The sequence below is a fragment of the Podarcis melisellensis genome (assembly GCF_964234715.1).
Source record: "Podarcis melisellensis genome assembly, chromosome: 16".
NCBI classification, from domain to species: domain Eukaryota; kingdom Metazoa; phylum Chordata; class Lepidosauria; order Squamata; family Lacertidae; genus Podarcis; species Podarcis melisellensis.
Window position 1 is genome coordinate 17,738,792 of NC_138533.1, and position 19,465 is coordinate 17,758,256.

Consider the following 19,465-nt stretch of genomic DNA (forward strand, 5'->3'; position numbering starts at 1 on the left):
GTTCAGATACAACCAAAAATGATGTGGGGAAAGTGGATAGGCAAAAGATTCCACCCCTTGGACATCCAAGGAAGCAGAGTGTTGGAAGACTCAGGACAGATAAAAGGAAGGACTTCTTCACCCAGTGCATAGATGGAACTCCTTTCCACAGGAGGCAGTGGTAGCCGCCAACATGGATGGCTTTAAAAGAGTATTGGACAAATTCATGGAGGACAGGGCTATCAGTGTTTACGGAGCCATGATGGCTATGCTTTGCCTCCATGGTCGGAAGCAGAATTATCATTGTTGTTGTAATTAAATATGTTTATATACCGTTTTTCATTAGAAGTGACCCTCAAAGCAGATTACATTAAAAATATATACATTTTTTTACCAATGACAGAACATAATTACAATAGTAAACTTTCCATATTATCCATGAAATAATAAAAGCACAAAAACCAGCACTATAGGAACGCAGGGAGTTGCCATATACCAAGTCAAACCATCTAGCTCTGTATTGTATGGCTCTCTAGGATTTAAGGTAGAAGTTTCTCTCAACCCTTCCCGGAGATGTCAGGGATTGAATGTGGAACGTTCACCACTGAGCTATGGCTCTTTCCCAAACAAAACCGTAAACCAAAACAGGTTCAAGGCTCCAAAACAGACTTTGAATGCCAGTCACTGAGAATTGCAAGTGAGGATAGTTGTTGTTGAGCTACAATTCCTATGAAGTTCCCCATGAAGAGGGATTGGACTGTTAAGCCACTCTGGGAATTGTAGTTCTGTGAGGGGAATAGGGGCCTCTCAGTACCCTTAACAAATTACTGCTCCCCAATTTTTTTTGGGGGGGAGCCATGACTGTTTAAAATAGCATCATGGCACTTTATTGGTGGCCTTAGCCACGAAGAAACATCCACCCTCTGGCACACCTTGAACTTTTGACAGCATTTCAAGGGATCCCCAAATAACACAATATTAGTGGAACACATTTTTCATTATTTATTTTAAATAAAACTGCACTATTTCACTTGAAAATATGGATGTATTGAAACAATAAGCTCACACAAACTCGTTTCAAAACACCTGTTCATTCACCTGGCCATGTGGGTTGTCTCTCTCCTCCCCAACCCCATACTCCCCCCCCCGCATATCCTATATTTCTGATTCCATTCCATCCCCAATCTGTCAGTTCACTTAACATACTTTATGCTCACACAGACAATTATGATAAATAATGAGACAAGATGGGGGGGAGGGAGTCAGGCAGGGCAACCATGGAAGAGGAACACGGTTGCTAAGGGGTTGCGTGGCAACTGGGGAAGTGTATGTCTCTCTTGTTTGGTGAGATATCTCTGTATGGGATGACTGGGAGGGTGGCGAAAGGGCCACCTCAGGAGGGCAGGAAGCTGAGTTAGCAATACGATCCAATTGGTGGTTTCTAAACATGGGACCACACCACTAATTTCAGACGTTTCCAAAAGTGCAAACTGGGGAGTGGACAGTGGTCAGGAAGGTAAGAAGTGGATCGCAGCAGGAGCCATGGAAAACAACCACGGCATGTAGGAAGGAGCGTGACAGGGTACATGGTAGGGATAAAGCAGAGCTTAGTGCAGGAGGCACATCCAATCTGCCATCTTGCAAAATCCACAGGTGGGCAACACCTTTGTTTCAGGGATGGAGAACCTGGTGTCCTCCAGCCGTTGCTGGACTGCTGCTCCCATAACTCCTGACCACTTGCCATGCTAGCAGGAAACTGGAGTCCAAGAACATCTGGAGAACATGAGTGTGGCAAAAAACAGCACAAAATGCCAGCAGCAGAAGATTCAGCACTGTCTCTCCTCAGACTAGGAAGGGAGCCCTGATGTTGCTGGACTACAGCTCCCATAATTCCTGGCTGTTGGCCATTCTGGCTGAGGCTTATGGGAGCTGGAGTCCAACGAGGGCATCAGGTTTCCCCAACCCTGTAGCTGGGGAAGAAACTGCTTCCTAAGGATAATAAGTATTATTATTTACATTCGTATACCGCCCTTCTTCTGAAGATCACAAGACGGTTCACAACATAAAAATACAAAACGAAATAACAAAATACATAATAAAACAAAAGTGTAAGAAACCAATGACCTCCCTCATTTAAAAGGCCACAGAAGATTAATCAGCCACAGAACATTAATCAGCCCAACACCTGGCTGAAGAGGAACGTTTTCACCAGGTGCCTAAAGATATGTAATGAAGGCGCCAGGTGAGCCCCATCAGCACAGCTTCAATGCATCTTTTATCATGTGCAAACAAAAACGTTATTCATACACACACACACACACACACACACACACCAAATGTTGTTTTGAAATAGTTTGGGAACAACATATACTAGTGTGGGAATCTGCAAGGCTTTAGGTTACACCAAACTCTTCCTTTTGCCCAGCAGAGAGTTCTGGGTACTTGCACTGTTGTATCCCAAGAGAGCTGATGGGAGCTGTGCTCCAAAACATTTGGAAGGTGCCAGGTTGATGAAGATTGCATTAAGACATCTTACCCAATTTTGTTGGCTCTTGCTGCCTGCAGCTCTCTGGGGTCTCAGGGGAGAGTAGTTCCCAGCCCTGGCTGCCAGCCCTGGCTGTTCATAACCTGGGAAATTCACTATGGACAACCGCTAAGTTACAGGCAAAACCAGCCTCCCCCCAGCGGGGTGCTGGCTGGGGCTGATGGGACCTGTCATCCAGAACATCTAGAAGGCACTCAGCTGGGGGAAGGCTGGACACAGGCTGTGCCTTGAAGCTGCCTTGCGATGCAAACTTTTTTCTAAAATAGGGGTTGAAAAATCCATCACTCACCATCCTCGCCTCTTTCCCGTTTGAAGCAGGGTGCCCTTTTGACCTCCAACATCAGCTGCCGACTGGGAGAAAACGGATGCCAACCCTGCCAGCGATTACCGATCCCCTTTGCCTCTGGTTCCCTGGATAATGATGCCCCCTAGTGGAGCAACCTTCTCTGCAACTCTTATTTGGAACGGGTGTTTTCCCATCTATCTCCTATATTTGTAATAGAGGCCACTTTTCTAAATTAGAGGTGAAACAGAACCAATATTCTGTTTTGGCATCGATGTGTTTCAACAAAACTGTGTAATTGCTCATAGGAAACACAGGAGTCAGACTTATACAGAGTCAGACTACTGGGTTCATCTAGCTCAGCATTGTCTGCACTGACTGGCAGCAGCTCTCCAGGGTTTCAAGCAGGGGACATCACCAGTAGGGATTGAGCCTGGGACCTTCTGCACACAGAGCAGATGCTCTGACACTGAGCTATGGGCTAGGCAGGTCAGGTGGCCCACAAATGGTTACAGATGCTGCTTGTTTCTCTCCCTTTAAAAGGATTCAATCATTTTCTGCACCAAATGACACTTTATCCCAAAGCAAATGCATTTATTTATTTAAGGCATTTATGTACCAGAACGATTAGCATATCTAAGTGGTGAATTTAGCATTAGGGGAGAAGTTAAGTGAGTTTTTAAAATGCAAATCTGCATTTCAATCACAGTTAACGAAAGTGGCGTTTGTTTGGGTCCCGTCCCCCCCATCTAACATCACAGGAATACAGAAGCAGTTGGAAAGCATGGGATAGAGGTGGGAGGAAAAAATGTTAATTGTCTTTAGATGGCTATGTGAAGCAGTTAAGTCTTTGGTCTAAATTTATCTAGCTCAGTGGTTTCTCTGGGCCACATTTTCAGAATAAAAACTTGCTCATGCCACACCTATTTTTTTATTCACAAGACCAACACTGGAAAACATAACTAGGATTGTCCTCAATATCACTTGATGCTCTTGCTCTCATTTTGAAGAGATATCTATCCATATTCTGCAAATTAAAAAATAAATAATTTTTTTTATACTATACTATACCGTATTGCACTGAAATGTCTTCGTTTCTTTGGTTGTCCCTGAATCTTCACACCACACTTGCCATCCTCTCCTGCTACACTGTTGTATTACGGTATTTTAATATTTTGTTGGAAGCCGCCCAGAGTGGCTGGGGAAGCCTAGCCAGATGGGTGGGGTATAAATAATAAATTATTATTAATGTTATTATTAACCACTGATCTAGCTCCATCACTGACTATAATTCCCATCAGCCCCAGCCAGCACAGCTGTAGCTGCTGATGGGCTTTGTAGTCTAAAGCACCTGGAATGAAGACATTTGGTGAAGGCTGAACTAAGTAACACTCAAGAGGCAGACTAAACCCTTCATATTCAGAAGGAACCTTTTCACTCTCTGGGGTAAATGCTACTAATAAATAATTGTGGTCCAAAATGGCCATGCCAGCTGGGGTCAATGGGAGTTGTCGTCAGAAGCATCTGGAGGGAACCAGGTTGACAAAGGCTGTCCCAAGCACTCATCTTTGAAACTCTATTAAGAGTGAATTATGACCCACAAGTTAAATACAATTCTATTTATTTATTATCAAATCCCTTGAATATATAATTTTTTTAAAAGCCCACTAGACTTCCACTAGTTCAGCAATTACATAAACCAAATCTAAATGCTGCTGAATGGTGGAATATATCTTAAAGCAGCAATAATGATATAACCCAGCAGCTGACAGCATTAATGCAAACAAGATATCATAATTAAACATTTGCCGGTCAATACTTGGATTTCCAGAGATCAGGCAGGGGCCCTTATTTTTCAGTATTTTTGCAATAGCATTCCAAGCATTATTTTTAAAAATGCACTGATATAAATAACTTTTTTAAAAAAGCACACTGAAATTTTAAAAAACAACTGTTGAGGGTCTTTGGTATCTCTAATGTCAAGTCTATTGGAACTTATTTTCTGTTGTAGTTGCATCAAAGAAGGAAGTAACACAGACACATATGGAATCAGTAGAAATCAGAGACACAGAAAAACAAAGCAGAATGGGAGTGAAATTTTCCTGGTGTGTAAAATTTCCATCCATCACTAATTGGGGAGTGTATGGTTGACTCTTCATCAGAGACTGGCTGATGAAGGATTGCAGAGCATGGTTTTCTCCAATCTGGTGCACTCCAGAAGTTTTGGACTATTGATCCCAGCATGCACTGGCTAGGGCCAATGGAAACTGTAGACCAAAACATCTGGAGGGCATCAGGTTGAGGAAGGCTGGCACAGGGCCAGCATAAATATCCCCCTCTCCTCTCTGATAAATCCAGCCTTTGTGACTTTAAAAATACTTGCATCTAGTGTCTCTACATGGGGGCCCACATTGTTATGGAAGACCCCACTGTACAAGTAAATTCCCGGCTCATTGTAAACGATCCCAGAGAGAACAGTTCTACCTTAGACTTCTCCCTGAGATGCAAGCATTCTACATGCCAGGATTTAAAAGAAAACAAAAATTTGTGCAGAGAAGCATCCAGTCCTGTCTTTCTGAAGTGGTCCAGCCCGGATGCAGGTTGACCACCACCCCAGTGAGAATCAGGAATTTTGAGTTGATTATCGTGGGCTTGCTTGCGGTTCAACACAAAAGCACTGTGAGCAGAACTGTCTCTTTGGTACCACCGAGCTACGCCTAGAAGACATTGGTGCCCATTTGACCTTCAGGCCTTCAGTTATTTCTTGAAAAACTTCTTATTGAGGAGGAAGATCAGGAGGTTGACGTTGATTCTGGCTTTGTCAAACATTTTCATGATGGCGACACCCTCATACTGGAGCTGGAGGAGGTCCTGAGAAAGAGCAGGTATGGAGAGAGGAAAGTCAGCCGCATTTAAGTGTGGTAGTGTCTGCCCTATGGAACTCCCTGCCTATTGATACAAGGCCTTCATTGTACTCTTTGGCTCCTGCTAAAAAAATTGTTTGTTTCAACAAGCCTACCCAGAGGTTGTTGTGTGTTTTAGTCTGCTTTTTTGCTGATTTCAGTCTTTAAAAATGTTTTAAATTGCCTTCAGATTTAGAAGGCGATTAATAAATAAATTATAATAGCAATAAAGCACACTACCTTGAGCTCCTTGGAAATAAACATAAGAATGGAACTGTCCTCATGAACCTAGAATTGCACACTGGCAATGTTATAATTTGAGCAAAAGGACAGCTCTGCCAGCTCCTTACCTGGTAGTGGAGCTGAAACTTCTCCATGTCGACTCCCATAAATTTTGCCTTCACCTGGAACTTGCCAGCTTCACCGCAAGGGATTATTTCAAATATCACATTCCTGAGTCTGGAAAAAGAGGGGGGGGGGAGGAAATGATGGCAATTTTAAAACCATAGAGGAGAAAGAGGGCAACTGGAGGTCAGGATCCTGGGATAATTCTTGGTACCAAGTGACAGCATGGAATAGTGGCTAGTGGTTTGGCTTTCAGCAGTGAACAAATCGAACTCAGCCACCAAATGCATGCTCCGCCACTGAGCTAAAGCCCTTCCTTATGGAACAGAAACTCTGATTTCTTGCAAGCTTGCTGGTTCGACCTTAGACGGCTCACACGAGCAGACCACGCAAACGAGCTGGCAGCCAAGTTCAAGTACCAACACTCTGGGGGAGAGGCTGGTTACAAAAGCCTGAGAGCGTGGAGAGAGGAGCTGTAGTTTCCATTGGATGGAACTGGAGAGGGCAGGAGGCGCCTGGACTTACTGGCTGGCTGGCAGGTCTTCAATCTCCAGCAAAACACCTTTCTCAAAGAGGCGGGCTGCTGTGTAATGTAAGGTTGCCTGTTTCTTGCTGGGCCTGTAAAAGAAAGGGATATGCATGGTGTTTGTAGACAGGGCCTTTTTAACAACCCTAATAGTCCCTTCCAACTCTGCCCATCTACTTGCCCCCTTTACTGAACACAAGCCCAGCCAGAGGATGCCTCAACTGCTGGTGTAGCCCAGGGCTGGCTAGTCCTTTTAGGCCAGATGGTCACCCGCACCCTTGGCCAACCCCTGGGGGGAGGTTCATGCAGGCCATCCCCCCACCCTCACACACACTCTTTCTCACATACACAGGATTATAAAATTATAAAAACCATACAATAAAAGCAGTAGTAACAACATACGAAGAAAACTCTTTGGCAAGGATATACAGTCGGACCTTGGATTTCAAACGCCTTGGCTCCCGAATAAATCGGCTGCTGAATGATTGAAATATGGAAGTGAGTGTTCTGGTTTTTGAACAATTTTTGGAAGCCACACCTTGGTTTTCGAATGGTTTCGGGGGTTGAACGGACTCCCAGAATGCATTTAGAGAACCAAGGTACGACTGTATACAGCAGGGGGAGGGGAAAAATAACTTCAGGCCCAAGTGCCACAATTGGCCCTCCAAACAGCTCTATCCAGCCCTAAGGATTCTCTCCAGCCACTCCCACACGCCAAACTCGCCCTGCTTTGTGCTCTCCCCTCAAGTGCTTTGGCCTGGCCAGAATGTATGAGTGTAGGTAGCATGACTGAATTCAGATGGAAGTGAGATTTATTCATTTCATTTTATTGATTAAATTTATATTGTGCCCTTCATCAGAAGATCTCGGGGACTTTCACAGAATTAAAAAAATAGATGATAGAAAATGAAGGTGCCAAGGACAGAGTGGCAATTACCTAAAAGCAAAATCCTTAAGGAAGCCCCATTGCAGTAATCCAACATGAAGGTTACCAGGGCATAGATACCCTTGGCCACATTACATTTTGCCAGGGACCTGATGCAAGCGGAGAACAAGCCCTGAGCTACAGCCTGCACACACACACAATTTCTGGCTAAGGTGCATCAGTTACAAGCCTGAGATTAATACCAGGCTTACTTGTTTCTAGCTGCCAGGTTGTCTAGGCACGTCCGGATGTACTGGTTGTAGTAGTCGACCTGCTCCTCAAAAAACATCCTCTTGGTGCTGAGGCTGTGCAGAGTCTGGCGCAGCTTGGCCAGCTCCGTCTTGCGCTGTTGTCGGTACTTCCTCTGGTTCCGGATGTCCTATGGGCGAGAAGGACAGGGTATGTGCAAAGGAGATTTGGCCCAGCATAAGCTGAGACCGTTGGAAGCATACAAAGCAATTATTTCTCTCCTCCTTGTTACGCTGCATTCATTTTCCTCCCAGTTCTGTTCCTTAACCTTCTTTGCTATCCTTACTGGGGTTATTGTTATTTTATAGCTGCCTTTGATGTAGTCAGCCCATTGGCCCTTCTACCTCAGTACTGTCTACACTGGCTGGCAGCAGCTCTCCAGGGTTTCAGGCAGGGAGTATTTCCAAGCAGTGTTAGAAACTGAGATATGAAATCTAGGAGCTAAATGGCACCTTAAGCCTAGGTTATGGGCGCTGCAATGGAGTGCTTAGGTGCGCTTTTTAAAAAACAAGAATGCAAAGCTGAAAATGAACGAACTGCAGCTGAAATCTTATGTTCACTTTTCACATGGTCTATCTGAAGACTGCAAAAAACAAAGCCATACTTCCCCTGCCTGCCCCCTAATATTCTTATGAAGGGCCCTCCTCTAGTCTTCAGAGAGTGGCTGGAAGTGGGAAGGCAGAAAAAGGTCCTCCTTTTCTTCCAGCAGTGACAAGTTTTAATCTGAAATCTTAGGCTCAGTACTGTGCCCAGAGCTCAGAAATGGCTAGTGCTAATAAAATTCCCTGTCGCAAAACGCGCCTAGAACAATGGGAATTTCGAACACTGTTTCCAAGTCTCACTTGAAGATGCTGCCGGAAATTGAACCTGGGACTTTCAGCAAGAAAAGTAAATGTTTGCCCACCAAGCCAAAGCCCTTCCCCAAAGTGGACTGTCCCTGCTTTGTTGGCTAGAAAGAGATCTTATGAGCAGCCTCCAGATGGTTTGGACTACAACTCCCATCAGCCACAGCATTATACGGCTGTCAACAGGGGCTGATGGGACTTGCAGTCCCAAACAACTTGAGGGTACCATGTAGGTGAAGGCAGATAGATAGCTACAGATCCATCCCAGCAATAAAAAATATTTTGCCCTTTGTCACGCATGGTACATCTTCTCCATTCGCTGCTCATTGTCTTGTTCTTCCCTTGAGATTTCTCAGGCACAGTGCCCTGCATACCTTGGCCATCTCATTGATGATGTCCTGGTACTGGTTGGCAGAGTCCACCATGCCCAGGCTCTCAAGACGCCGCAGATTCTTGAGGATGATCCGCTGCTTCTCTGCTATTGAGAGGTGGCTGTTACTGACCAGAGTGTGGTTGCATCTCAACTTGTCTGGGGCTTGGGTGTTGCATAAGGCCCTTCTCTTCATAAGGTGGTGGTGGAGGGCTTCCTGGAGAGAAAGAGAAGACTGGCTCATGCTTTTCTACTTACGCTAAAGTGAAAATATTTCACAGTAGGTGGGGAGGGAGAGTGGTGCCTTGCCGATGTCCTGCATGATGGGTTTTATTAGCTTTAAAGCTGCATCGATGGCCAATCATTACATGCTGAATTTCACTTACTAAGAGTGAGAAATGGTCTCATGATCATTCAGATAGCCTGGTACAAAAACAGTTTTTTCTCCCCAACTGCATACACTCAGGATTTACTTGCAAGTATTTATCCATCCAGAAATTGACCTTGTTTTTAACAACTTAAAAACCTTTCGGCTGTGCCTTCCATTTTCTGCAATACACACAGGCACCTATGTTGCAGAATGGACTTACCTGATCCTCTGATGCCTTCGTCTGCAGTATCTCCACAAGAGAATCGCCTGGTTGGAACTGGATGACATCGACCAGCATCTGCTTAGTGCTTTAAAAGATAGAAGAAGATAGTGATCCAGTTTGCTTGTAATTTTCTGCCAGTTACAAAAATGATAGTGATGCACTCTGCCCTGTCTCTGACATTATTTAATATTGGAAAGGTTTCAGGTCTTTAAATGTGGGCGTGTCCATTGTTTACTCGTGTCACTTTCTTCATGGCTATTATTCATTGCAATTCTAACTATTCGTCCTGTATGAGCCCAGAATGGTTATGCACCATCATACTTTTCAAAAAGGCTTTTGCTATAATTGATACACCTAAAACTACATCTTTAAGATATAAAAACATCCTCATGTTGCTGAGTCCTCAGATAGCATTCGTATCCCAAAAGCCAGGGTAGGCCTGTTATGATGCAGTCATCCACCCACCTCAACAACAAGCTTTCTGTATCCTTTCCCCCCTCAATATTGGCCTCCGCCACATCAAATTTGTTGCCAAGGATGAGTGAAATTTCCGTCTTGGCGAGCTGAGTCAGAGTTTGCTCCGAAGTCCCACTGGCTCCATTTCCCACACTGTCGCCTGCAGATAATAAAACAAACATCAATAATATAAAATAAGAAAAATTAGAAGCACCACCAGCTATCTCAGCTGCAGATTAAACCTCGGCATCTCCAAAACAATTCATAGCAATATAATCTAACTCTTTCCTTCTCGTCTTTTTTTGCTGCCAGTGCAAAAAAGAGCCACTTTTTGTGTCTCGAAGCCACTCGTGTCACTCAAAAGAAATTTGATTGTTTCTACCAAGGCATTCCTGCTTCAGTTTGTCAGCAAAGGTTTCAGAAATCTCTCTTGGATTCCCATATAAAGACAGTGAATAGCATATCCACCTGATATTGGCCACAAATACTGTGAAAAAGAAATATTTTTACAAATGAATAGACAGGGGCCTCAATGTTCAGCAAGGGTTGTGGGTAAGCCTGCAGAGGATTGAACTATACTTTATTCTGTTACTTCTCTACCCAGTCCTTATCAGTGATCTCTCCCCCTCCTATCACACAGACTGTGCAAGTAGCACTTCTATTGCCAATACCCCCACATTCTTAGGAGTGTTAACTGGGTTATCATTCTGGCAACATGCATCTGATGAAGTGGTCTATGATTCATGAAGTTTATGCCACAATAAATTTGTTAGTCTTCAAGGTCCCACAAGTCACTCTCGTCGCTTTTCCTGCAAGAGAGACTAGCACAACTATCCCAGTGGAAAATGAAATTTGTCAAGTTGAAATTTGTGCTGTGCTTTACCCATTAGAGACTGGATGGTGGGCAAGCCTCCAAGGTCTTCTAGAAGTTCGTGTAGAGGGTCTCGAGGATCAGGAGCCACGGAACGCTGGTGCTCCAGCAGCAACTATCAAAATACCAGAGGCAGAAAGATGGGCAGAGAAAAAAGGCCATAAATGCATTGTTTGTTTATTTATGTGCATAAATATCTTAGGCTGCTTTTCTGCCAAAAAGGCATTCAAAGAAACATACAAGGACACCAGAATAAAATAAATGCATCAGAATGCTGAAAGCACCAATCAACCAATATAAATATAAAATGCTATTTTAAAAACAGATGTAAAAATCCAGTTTAAAAAGGGAACAGGAGTTTGAGCAAAAATGGAACAGGGGAAGTGAAAGAAAAATTAATCAAGAATAAGGTAGCCAACTGAACTCATTGCCACAAGAGGGTGCTATGATAGCAAATACAAAAGCATCAATGGCACAGTTAATTACTAATATCCACAGAAAATGATAGCTTAGTGTGAACAAGTAAACCTGAAGTCTCCCAGAGTGAAGACCACAGCCACATCATTCTTCCCCCAGTGCTGTTGCTACTGGGCTACCGGGCACTAAACCATGGTTTGGTTTAAGGTAACATCTGAACCCAGGATCATGGTTTATGAATGGCAAATCAAGAACAATAAAATTGTGGCTCAGTCGGGTAGCACAGTAGCATCAGAACCAGGCAGGAGCACTGTTGCCGCGATTCAAACCCACAGGTTTGAATGTTCCTTCTAAAGTTCCAGCCCTTCTCAAGCTTGGGTCCCCAGATGTTTTTGGCCTACAACTCCCATCATCCCTGACCACTGGTCCTGTCAGCTAGGGATCATGGGAGTTGTAGGCAAAAAACATCTGGGGACCCAAGCTTGAGAACCACTGTTTGGCTTAGTGTTTTCTGTGAAGCATTTGTTAATAACTTCATTGTGCATAGTTTGGATCAGTGGTTCCCAAAGTAGATAGACAGATAGATAGAGTGGTGAATGGCACTATTTAGCAGGAAGAAACTCCTATAAAAATCCTTGTTATTACCTATTTTTACATGGCTGTTTATTTATATATCTTTAAAAAATTTATATATATGGATGTTTTATGATGGCCTATATTTGTAATGCCTAATAAAGGTTTGGCTAAGTAAGTAAGTAAGTAAGTAAGTAAGTAAGTAAGTATAATTTCACCCCCTCACCTTATGTGTGTTAATTAGCTCCCCAACTGTTATGTAGACCACTGGCTTTGTGATGGCCACCATCTCTGAATACTTGTCAATATTAAACCTCTCTTCTGGTTCAGGGACAGAACAGGCAGCACTGATGAATCTTCTAGAAGGTGCAGAATGAAAAACCAAATCAAACCATGAAGGGTGTCCCCCTCCCCACACACTCATGCTCAAGTCGGGTCTTTTACTTCAAGGCTAGGATATCTGGAGGCCTGACCCTCTCCATGATGCCTTTAATTCAATGCAGTCATGCATAAAAGCCCATACATTTGATTCTTTACTAGTCTGACGTAACATATTAGTGGCTTAAGGTAAAGGTGGGGAGACTTCAGACTTGCAGGATCTAATCTTTTTCTCATCAATCAACCAACAAAACAAAAAAACCAAGCAGCAGAGCAGCACAGGGATCAGGTGCAATGTAACTGGCTGATACTCCCATTTTACAGATGGAAACATAAAGGCCAAGAGAAAAAAAATTAGTACAAAGCTAGCCAGTGAAGCTTTTGTATGTTCAATTTTAACTTCCAAATATCTTTAGGAAATTGATTAATAAGAACGCAGGAAGCTGCCTTACATTGAGTCAGACCATTGGGTCCATCTAGCAGAGTATTGTCTGAACTGACTGGCAGCAGCTCTCCAAGGTTTCAGGCAGGACTCTCTCTCAGGCCGACCACTGGGGGGCTGAATATGGGACCCCACTCCACACCCCTACAACTCTCTATCCTCCTTCCAGCCAAGCAAGAGATAGGATCACAGTTCAAGAGCACATTCTAGTCAGGCAAAAGCACCCAAGGAGGGTGTGGAACAAGGCCTGTGAGAGCCCCAAGGGCCAAGCAGAGAGGCGCCCATTGTTTCCAGGCCTCATTCCACTCAGCAGTTCTTCAAACCAACCTGAATTTAAGGTGTGTTTCCTCTAGGTACTGGTTCACTACCCGCAAGTGGCTGTTTTCCCCTTCAAAGAGTTGGTTGGCAGCGGCGTGCTGCAAGACCTTTGCAATGGAGCCCAGGTTGCGTCTGTGGTCGGGGTGGAGCGCTACCCCAGCCGAGACGTCAACAATATCAAAGCCATCAGGGGCCACCACAGCCGGGTTCATGAAACGATAGTAGAGCAGGTTCCCAACAACCTAGGAGAGGGGTTGGCCGACTGTGTTAAACATTTACAACTGAGCAGGGTCGCCTTCATTAGAGCCCAACATTTTAAGGCTTCCATCCCAAGCAGAATTGAATAACTGATAATATTTGTTTAACGTATTACACTGTGGTGTGGGGAGGCCATTTTTTTCTGCCAAAATGCCAGGACTACATCGATACATCTTCTTTCTCTCAGCCTCGTTGTCAAGTCCCCGATTCCCGCCATTTCTCCTTGCCCTTTTCAATTTCCCTCTGATTATTTTTAAAGGAATGATTAAAAACAGAACAACAGGCAGTACTCATAATGTAGTACTATAAATCTTAGACCCAAGTCCTGCCTTCGAGAAGCCGAGGGTCAGAAGAATACAAAATGGCTAGTGTGGCAGCCATCTTAAAAGTCACTTCCCGGCGCGGCTGCAGCAAGCATTTGGCCCACGCTAACGCACCCCAGAAACCGCAACTCGAACTCTTGTCCTGCTGATTACGGCCATCCGCCCCTCAAGGCCATAAATACACCCACCTTGTAGATCTCGTCCTCTGTAGAATTTGGAAACTTCTCTCGTAAGGACGTCTTCAAGACTTTGGCAATGTAGCGCATCCCATAACTAGAGGGGGGAGGGCAGAGGGAGAGCAAAGTGCCCATTATAGTGAAAACTGTAGCTCATATTCACATTCGTCATTTTCATAGGGATACAAGACCCTGATTTATCTCCTCAGTACTTCTTCTGCACCTGGGGAGCTCAGATAAATTCTATGCTTTAAAGACAAATTCTAGCACTAGGTTTACAGAAAGCATAGGCATGGGATGTGGGGGGTTGTGAGGAGCGGAGAAGGGAGAATCCCTGCAAGGTGAGGGGTGTAAGGCTGGTGGCTTGTATGATGCAGAAACTCAAGGAAGGAAAGCAGCGTAAGGCGGCTGGATTTCTAAGATGGGATGGAAAGCTGGGCGGCCATCTTGCTTTCCCCTGTGATGACCGAGCAAAGTGAATCATAAAAACACACACAAAACAACAAGAAATTCATACGGAATTTGGTCCACAGAAGATGTAATGGCCGAAAGGAACTTGTCTGTCACCGCCAGGAGATTGCGGATGGAAATGTCCAACCTCCTCTGCACCTCAGGGTGACCCAGGGCTTGCTCAGGGCTGACATCATACGGGAGATTGCTGTGGAAACACACAAATGCATTCCAGGCCTCATCCAAAAACAACCAAACAACAAGAAAGACATGAGTTGAAATGCCCCCTTTTTCAGGGTAGCAGATTAGACCTGGGAGCTCAAATCCCGCACTAGGCCACAAAGCTCACCAGGGGACCTTGTAATTGTTGTAACCCACCCTCAATTCAACCACTTCCTTCCTCTGACCTCCCCCTCAGCCCAGGGAAGAGGAGGAGAGAACCCCTCAACCCCTCCTTCCCAAAACATCATTTGACTTTCGCAGGAAGATTTCCTTTATTTATTTAGAAAAGTTCATACACCTTTTAACCCAGGAGCTTTCTAAAGTGACGTAAACCATAAAATTATGGATAAAAATGAAGTTAAAATCCACAAAACCTACTGAAAAGCAAATATACATAAAGGATAACACAGATAAGAATCAGTCAAACTTCAAAACAAATTATTTGCCTAGGCAGGCTTCTGAAATAAAACAGTTTTCGGCTTGCGAAACGCCTATGTTTGAAGAAATTTTAAGTTAGATCACGTCATATTACGCTTCTGTCAATATTTACCTGTTTGTGAAGAGTCACACAGCTCAATATTTTCTTTTTTAATGAAGCCGAATTAAAAGATACAAAAACACATACAGACGTTCCTCCTGACCTTTTCTGCCCACTCTGAGACTCCATCTGGTTGATCCACCCTCTGTAGATTTCCACAGGGCTGGTACGGATGCTCAGGGTCTTGTTCTGCAGGACCTCTTGCACGGGGCCCTCCAAGATCTGGCGCAAGGCATTCTGCCCACGGGCATTGCGGTAGAAGCTCACCACCAGGCGGATAACCGTCGGATTCCCCGTGAGGATGTCACGGATTTGATCGACTTTCGACCTGCAAGAATGTAGCATGACAGGAGCAGTTGAGCTGCAAGGCAACATGAGCACAGTGATCTGGGTGGGTTCCCAGGTTCCACTAGAGCAGTGACTCACTCGGAGACACACCAGGGAGCCTCCACAAAGGACATGTCATTCTACTGCATATTTAGAGCAACAATAAACTAAACCAGGCCACTGCGAATGATGTGGTGATGCGGCAGTGTGACAAGCCACTCGAAAATAACCAGGTAGAAGACAAAACCAGCACCTCATACAGAGTCCTCTTCATCATTGCTAGTTAAAAAGGGATGAGGTGATAGGATAAGACCCTTCTCTGCCTGGGATGCCAGACAGCCGCTGCCAGTGAGGGCAGGGAATACTAGGACTAGATGGATCTGTGGTCTGACTCAGTTCCTAGGAAAGGGAGGCTGACATCTTTACTAAGGCGAGAATGCTGTCAGCAACCAGGACAAGGAAGGCAGAAGCCTTAAGGGGAGAAAACATAGGATCAAGAAACAGGATACTCACTCAATCTCCTCTTGCAAGGCGCTCCTGAAGAGCTGGAGCAGGAGGTAGGCCTCTCTGGCGTTGGAGGCGTAATTGTACAGGGTGAAGACCACAGACTCCATGAACTTTGTGGACTTGTTCTGCGGCATCTGCATGATCAGCCGGGCCAAATAAACCGGGTGGGTCTGGAAGGAGAGACATTTTCATATGCAGAAATCTGTTTTAGCCTTATTCCCTCTGACTGTGGAAGCTGATTGTGGCTAGTAGCCATAGAGAGCCTTCCCCTGCATAAATTTGCTCAGTCCTCTTTGAAAGACTTCTAGGCTGCTGGCTATTGGTGCCTCCTGTGGGAGGGAGTTCCATAGTTTAACTATGAAGAAGTGTTTGGTGTAATGTAATGTAATGGAGAAGGGCTTTTCTCTACCCCTCATTTTGGCAGTAGGGACCAAAATGTTGTCCCATGCAGGGCAAACATGTACAGAATAAGAGAGCTAAAGCTTAAAATAATGTCCAAGGAAAACCAACCCTGCTGGGTAGTGCTGCCGCCACCCCCTGCAGTCATTCAAATCCTGAGTCAGGGGCACAATGGCTCTTGTGTTTGTGAATCCCAACGATGCCCAGAAACAAGCCTAACAGTTCACTTCTTGTTGTTGGAGCCCCAAGCCCACAAATGGCTCAGTAGAAGATAACCAAGCTATGAGCTACCTGATTCAGGGCCAAAACTCCCTTTTAATAGGCTGCACAAGGAAATAAATACAAATATTTTATTAAGGAGGCTGCAAAACAAAAACAAGAGCCTTTCTATCATAAAAAGACAGTGAAGAAAGGCTAACAGTTTAAAGATAGCTTTGGGAATTTGAGTACAGTATGATCGCATCTTACGCAGGGTTTCAGTTCCAAGGGTTCTGCGTATATGCAAAAACATGAATATTCAGAGCCTTGGCACCACCCCCATGCGAGCATCCTAGGGCTTCTGGAGCTGGTGTGCAAGCAAGGCAGAGAGTGTAAAAGCTCTCTTTGCCCCTGGTTGAACTTCCACAAGTTAAATGGGCATATGATGCGATCGCCCTGTGCAGACCTAAAGCTAGCTTGCCTCACCCTATTAGTCACAGACCCCAATTGCTTTTGAGGTTGCTGGTTTTTTTTATTATCACATGGTACATAAATTTTATGAAATAAAAAGAACAGACAATACTAATTTTTGCCTTGGGTATTGCTTAGGAAGTCGCCAGCTGACCTGCAGTTGGTAGAAGAGGTGCTGATATGCCTCCAGGATCTTCCGCTTCTCCCTGCTGAGGGACTTCAGCCCTTGCTCTTTGCTCCGGCCCATCAGATCAGAAAGTTGCTCCTTGTTCTTCTTCGTCAGCTTCTTGCAGTGAGAGACCACCTCCTGCCAAGGGGAAGAGTTGACAACTGATAGACACACACAAAGCATTCTCCCCTTGTTTGCAGAGCACCAACAACAAGCAAACTCGCCCTTTTTTTGAACTCAAAGCTACATCCCCCTGGATGGCAGAGAAATCAGGCTGCAAACAGGTTGGTCAGCAAGATCATGGATTAAATGGCAACAGCTTCTTTGAGAGAGAAAAAGAATCAGAAGAGGCTGTACTATTAAGCAGAACCTTAACTGGTCCACAGCACAAATTATCTGCCTGGAAACTAAACTGGCCACAGCAGAAGTGATATGTGGTTTCTCTAACATGGACTTTGCCAACCTGGTGCCGTCCAAAACACCTGGAGGGCAGCAGATTGGCAAAGGCTACTTTAGAGCATGCCCTTGGAGGTCACAAAAGCCACCCACAACAGAAAAGCAAGGGGCAGAAGGACTGAGCAAAGGAGGAAGCCTGGCATTGGAGGAGCCCAGATGGTCCTTTAAGAGGTGGGTGAGTAGTGATGCTGTTTCTGGATGGGTGCCTAGCTTGGTTCCCATCCTTGGTGGCCACTTGCCATTTTAGTTCACCCTAAATAAAATGTCCCACCCCAAAGATCTAAAATGCCACCTGGAGCCCCAGTGAGGTGGGGGATAAATGGTGTGGCTGCCACTGCTCTGGCAGTGGTGGCTGCATGGATAAAGGAAGGGGCAGCCACATTGGGGTGGGGCCCACTGGAGGCACCGTGCCAAGGGCCCCTGACAATTGGCACCAGCCCTGGATCTGCTGCTCCCTTCTGACCTGGAGGGTGATCCTGTTCTTGACCAGCAATCCAATCTTGATATCCATGAGGTTGAGGTCGCTCTCCAGCTGCTGGTTAAAGCGGATTCCCCTCACCACAGTCTCCTGGAGATCCAGCAGCTCCAGTTCCTCCCAGTAGTCCCGCTGGCTGCGTTCTAGCAGGTGGGCAAAACGCCGGACGATGCTGAGGGGTGGCTTCCCACTGTGTACTAGCAGGAGAGAGAGAGGAGGAGGCTGGTCAGTTTCAGAGTAAGACCTCTTGTCCAAGTATATCACATGAAAGCAGGTTCCCCACATCCTTGGTAAGACACTTAAGCTATGTACAAAAAGCCTGGAAGATGGTTAAATAACAACAAAAATACTGAAATGTGAAGCTTCCTTAGATCCAGTACTGAAGCTGCTGAACTACACACATTGTTAATCTGCTGAGCCAAACCAACATCAACACACAACAAATCCTGGCCAATTGAATAATATTCACTGGATCTTAGTCAAGGCTCAATATGGACTTCCAAGGTTGTTTAGGAGCCAGGGAGAGGTTTGCTTGAAAATAATAACAGTAATAAATAACAAGATTGATATACTATTTATAAGAAATCTCAAGCAGTTTACACAAAGCTGTATGAAATAGTCATTGAAAAATAGCAATAAAACCAGAGTTTAAAAATAGTAAGTTATGAAGGTATTTAAAAGTATCAATAGATTTTAAAAACAAATGCCAAGAATAATATCATACATCTGGGTAAGCAGAGAGTTTTGAAGACACAGATAAAGACTCCACCCTTTGGAGCAGAATCCTGCCAATTTTGAATTTTAAAGTTATTACCTAAATGCAGACACACTGGCCAAGCCCGTGCTAAGTTAGGATTTGTTAAATTATGGTTTATTTGATCACCCAAAACAGGAGTGGGGAACAGGATCCAGCCAGCAGGCCTGATCCTGCGCTTTACTACCTCCTCCATTTTGTCAAGCGGCTGAGTCCACCAATCTGCCAAAGGCCTGGTGTCACCATGAAGTCAGGGGACCCAACAAGCCCTGCTTTGTGCCAGGGTCAGCTTTACTACAGTTTCCAGTGGGTTAACTCTGTAGTTCAATCAGTCTCAGTGTAAGCTGACTGGTGCCGACAGGAAGCCCCTGCAGACTCTTTTGAATAGCAAAGGAACATTTTTCCTTTGCATTTCTTAAATTCAAGCTGAAGGTTCAAAGGAAGAATTCATTTGCATCAAAAAGTTGATGCTTTTTTAATTCAAAAAAGGAATTAGGAGCAAACTTCTTCTGCTTTCCCATGCCTGACATGTACCATCCGATATGGGACAGGTGGGCACAATTGGCCACAAACAGCCTGATGGAGCTAACTAGGGCTTTGAGTCCAAAGTTCACCCCCCTGCTCAGTGGTTTTGCTATTGTTTGTTTGCTGCCAATAAACCATTACCTGAAGCCATAGTTTCTTGCTCTCTTACAAACCTTGGTTTGCGTTAACTATGGCTTGG

General features: G+C 44.7%; 1 protein-coding gene across 3 annotated transcripts in view; it reads right to left on the reverse strand.

Annotated features, from left to right (window-relative positions):
• Positions 1-4,411: 4,411 nt before the first annotated feature.
• The window catches only part of IQGAP3 (IQ motif containing GTPase activating protein 3), a 42,340-nt gene continuing 27,286 nt past the window's right edge, over positions 4,412-19,465 (reverse strand). For all 3 annotated transcript variants that reach the window (XM_081892205.1, XM_081892206.1, XM_081892207.1), the window contains 16 exons: positions 17,976-18,184; positions 17,042-17,194; positions 15,826-15,989; positions 15,089-15,313; positions 14,293-14,433; positions 13,788-13,872; positions 13,028-13,260; positions 12,107-12,239; positions 10,903-11,005; positions 10,029-10,179; positions 9,561-9,648; positions 8,975-9,187; positions 7,719-7,885; positions 6,581-6,673; positions 6,061-6,169; positions 4,412-5,678 (listed from right to left, as the gene is read on the reverse strand). In XM_081892205.1, coding sequence (XP_081748331.1) covers positions 5,565-5,678; positions 6,061-6,169; positions 6,581-6,673; positions 7,719-7,885; positions 8,975-9,187; positions 9,561-9,648; positions 10,029-10,179; positions 10,903-11,005; positions 12,107-12,239; positions 13,028-13,260; positions 13,788-13,872; positions 14,293-14,433; positions 15,089-15,313; positions 15,826-15,989; positions 17,042-17,194; positions 17,976-18,184 — 2,381 coding nt within the window. In that variant the 3' untranslated portion in view covers positions 4,412-5,564. The remainder of the gene's footprint in view (positions 5,679-6,060; positions 6,170-6,580; positions 6,674-7,718; positions 7,886-8,974; positions 9,188-9,560; positions 9,649-10,028; positions 10,180-10,902; positions 11,006-12,106; positions 12,240-13,027; positions 13,261-13,787; positions 13,873-14,292; positions 14,434-15,088; positions 15,314-15,825; positions 15,990-17,041; positions 17,195-17,975; positions 18,185-19,465) is intronic.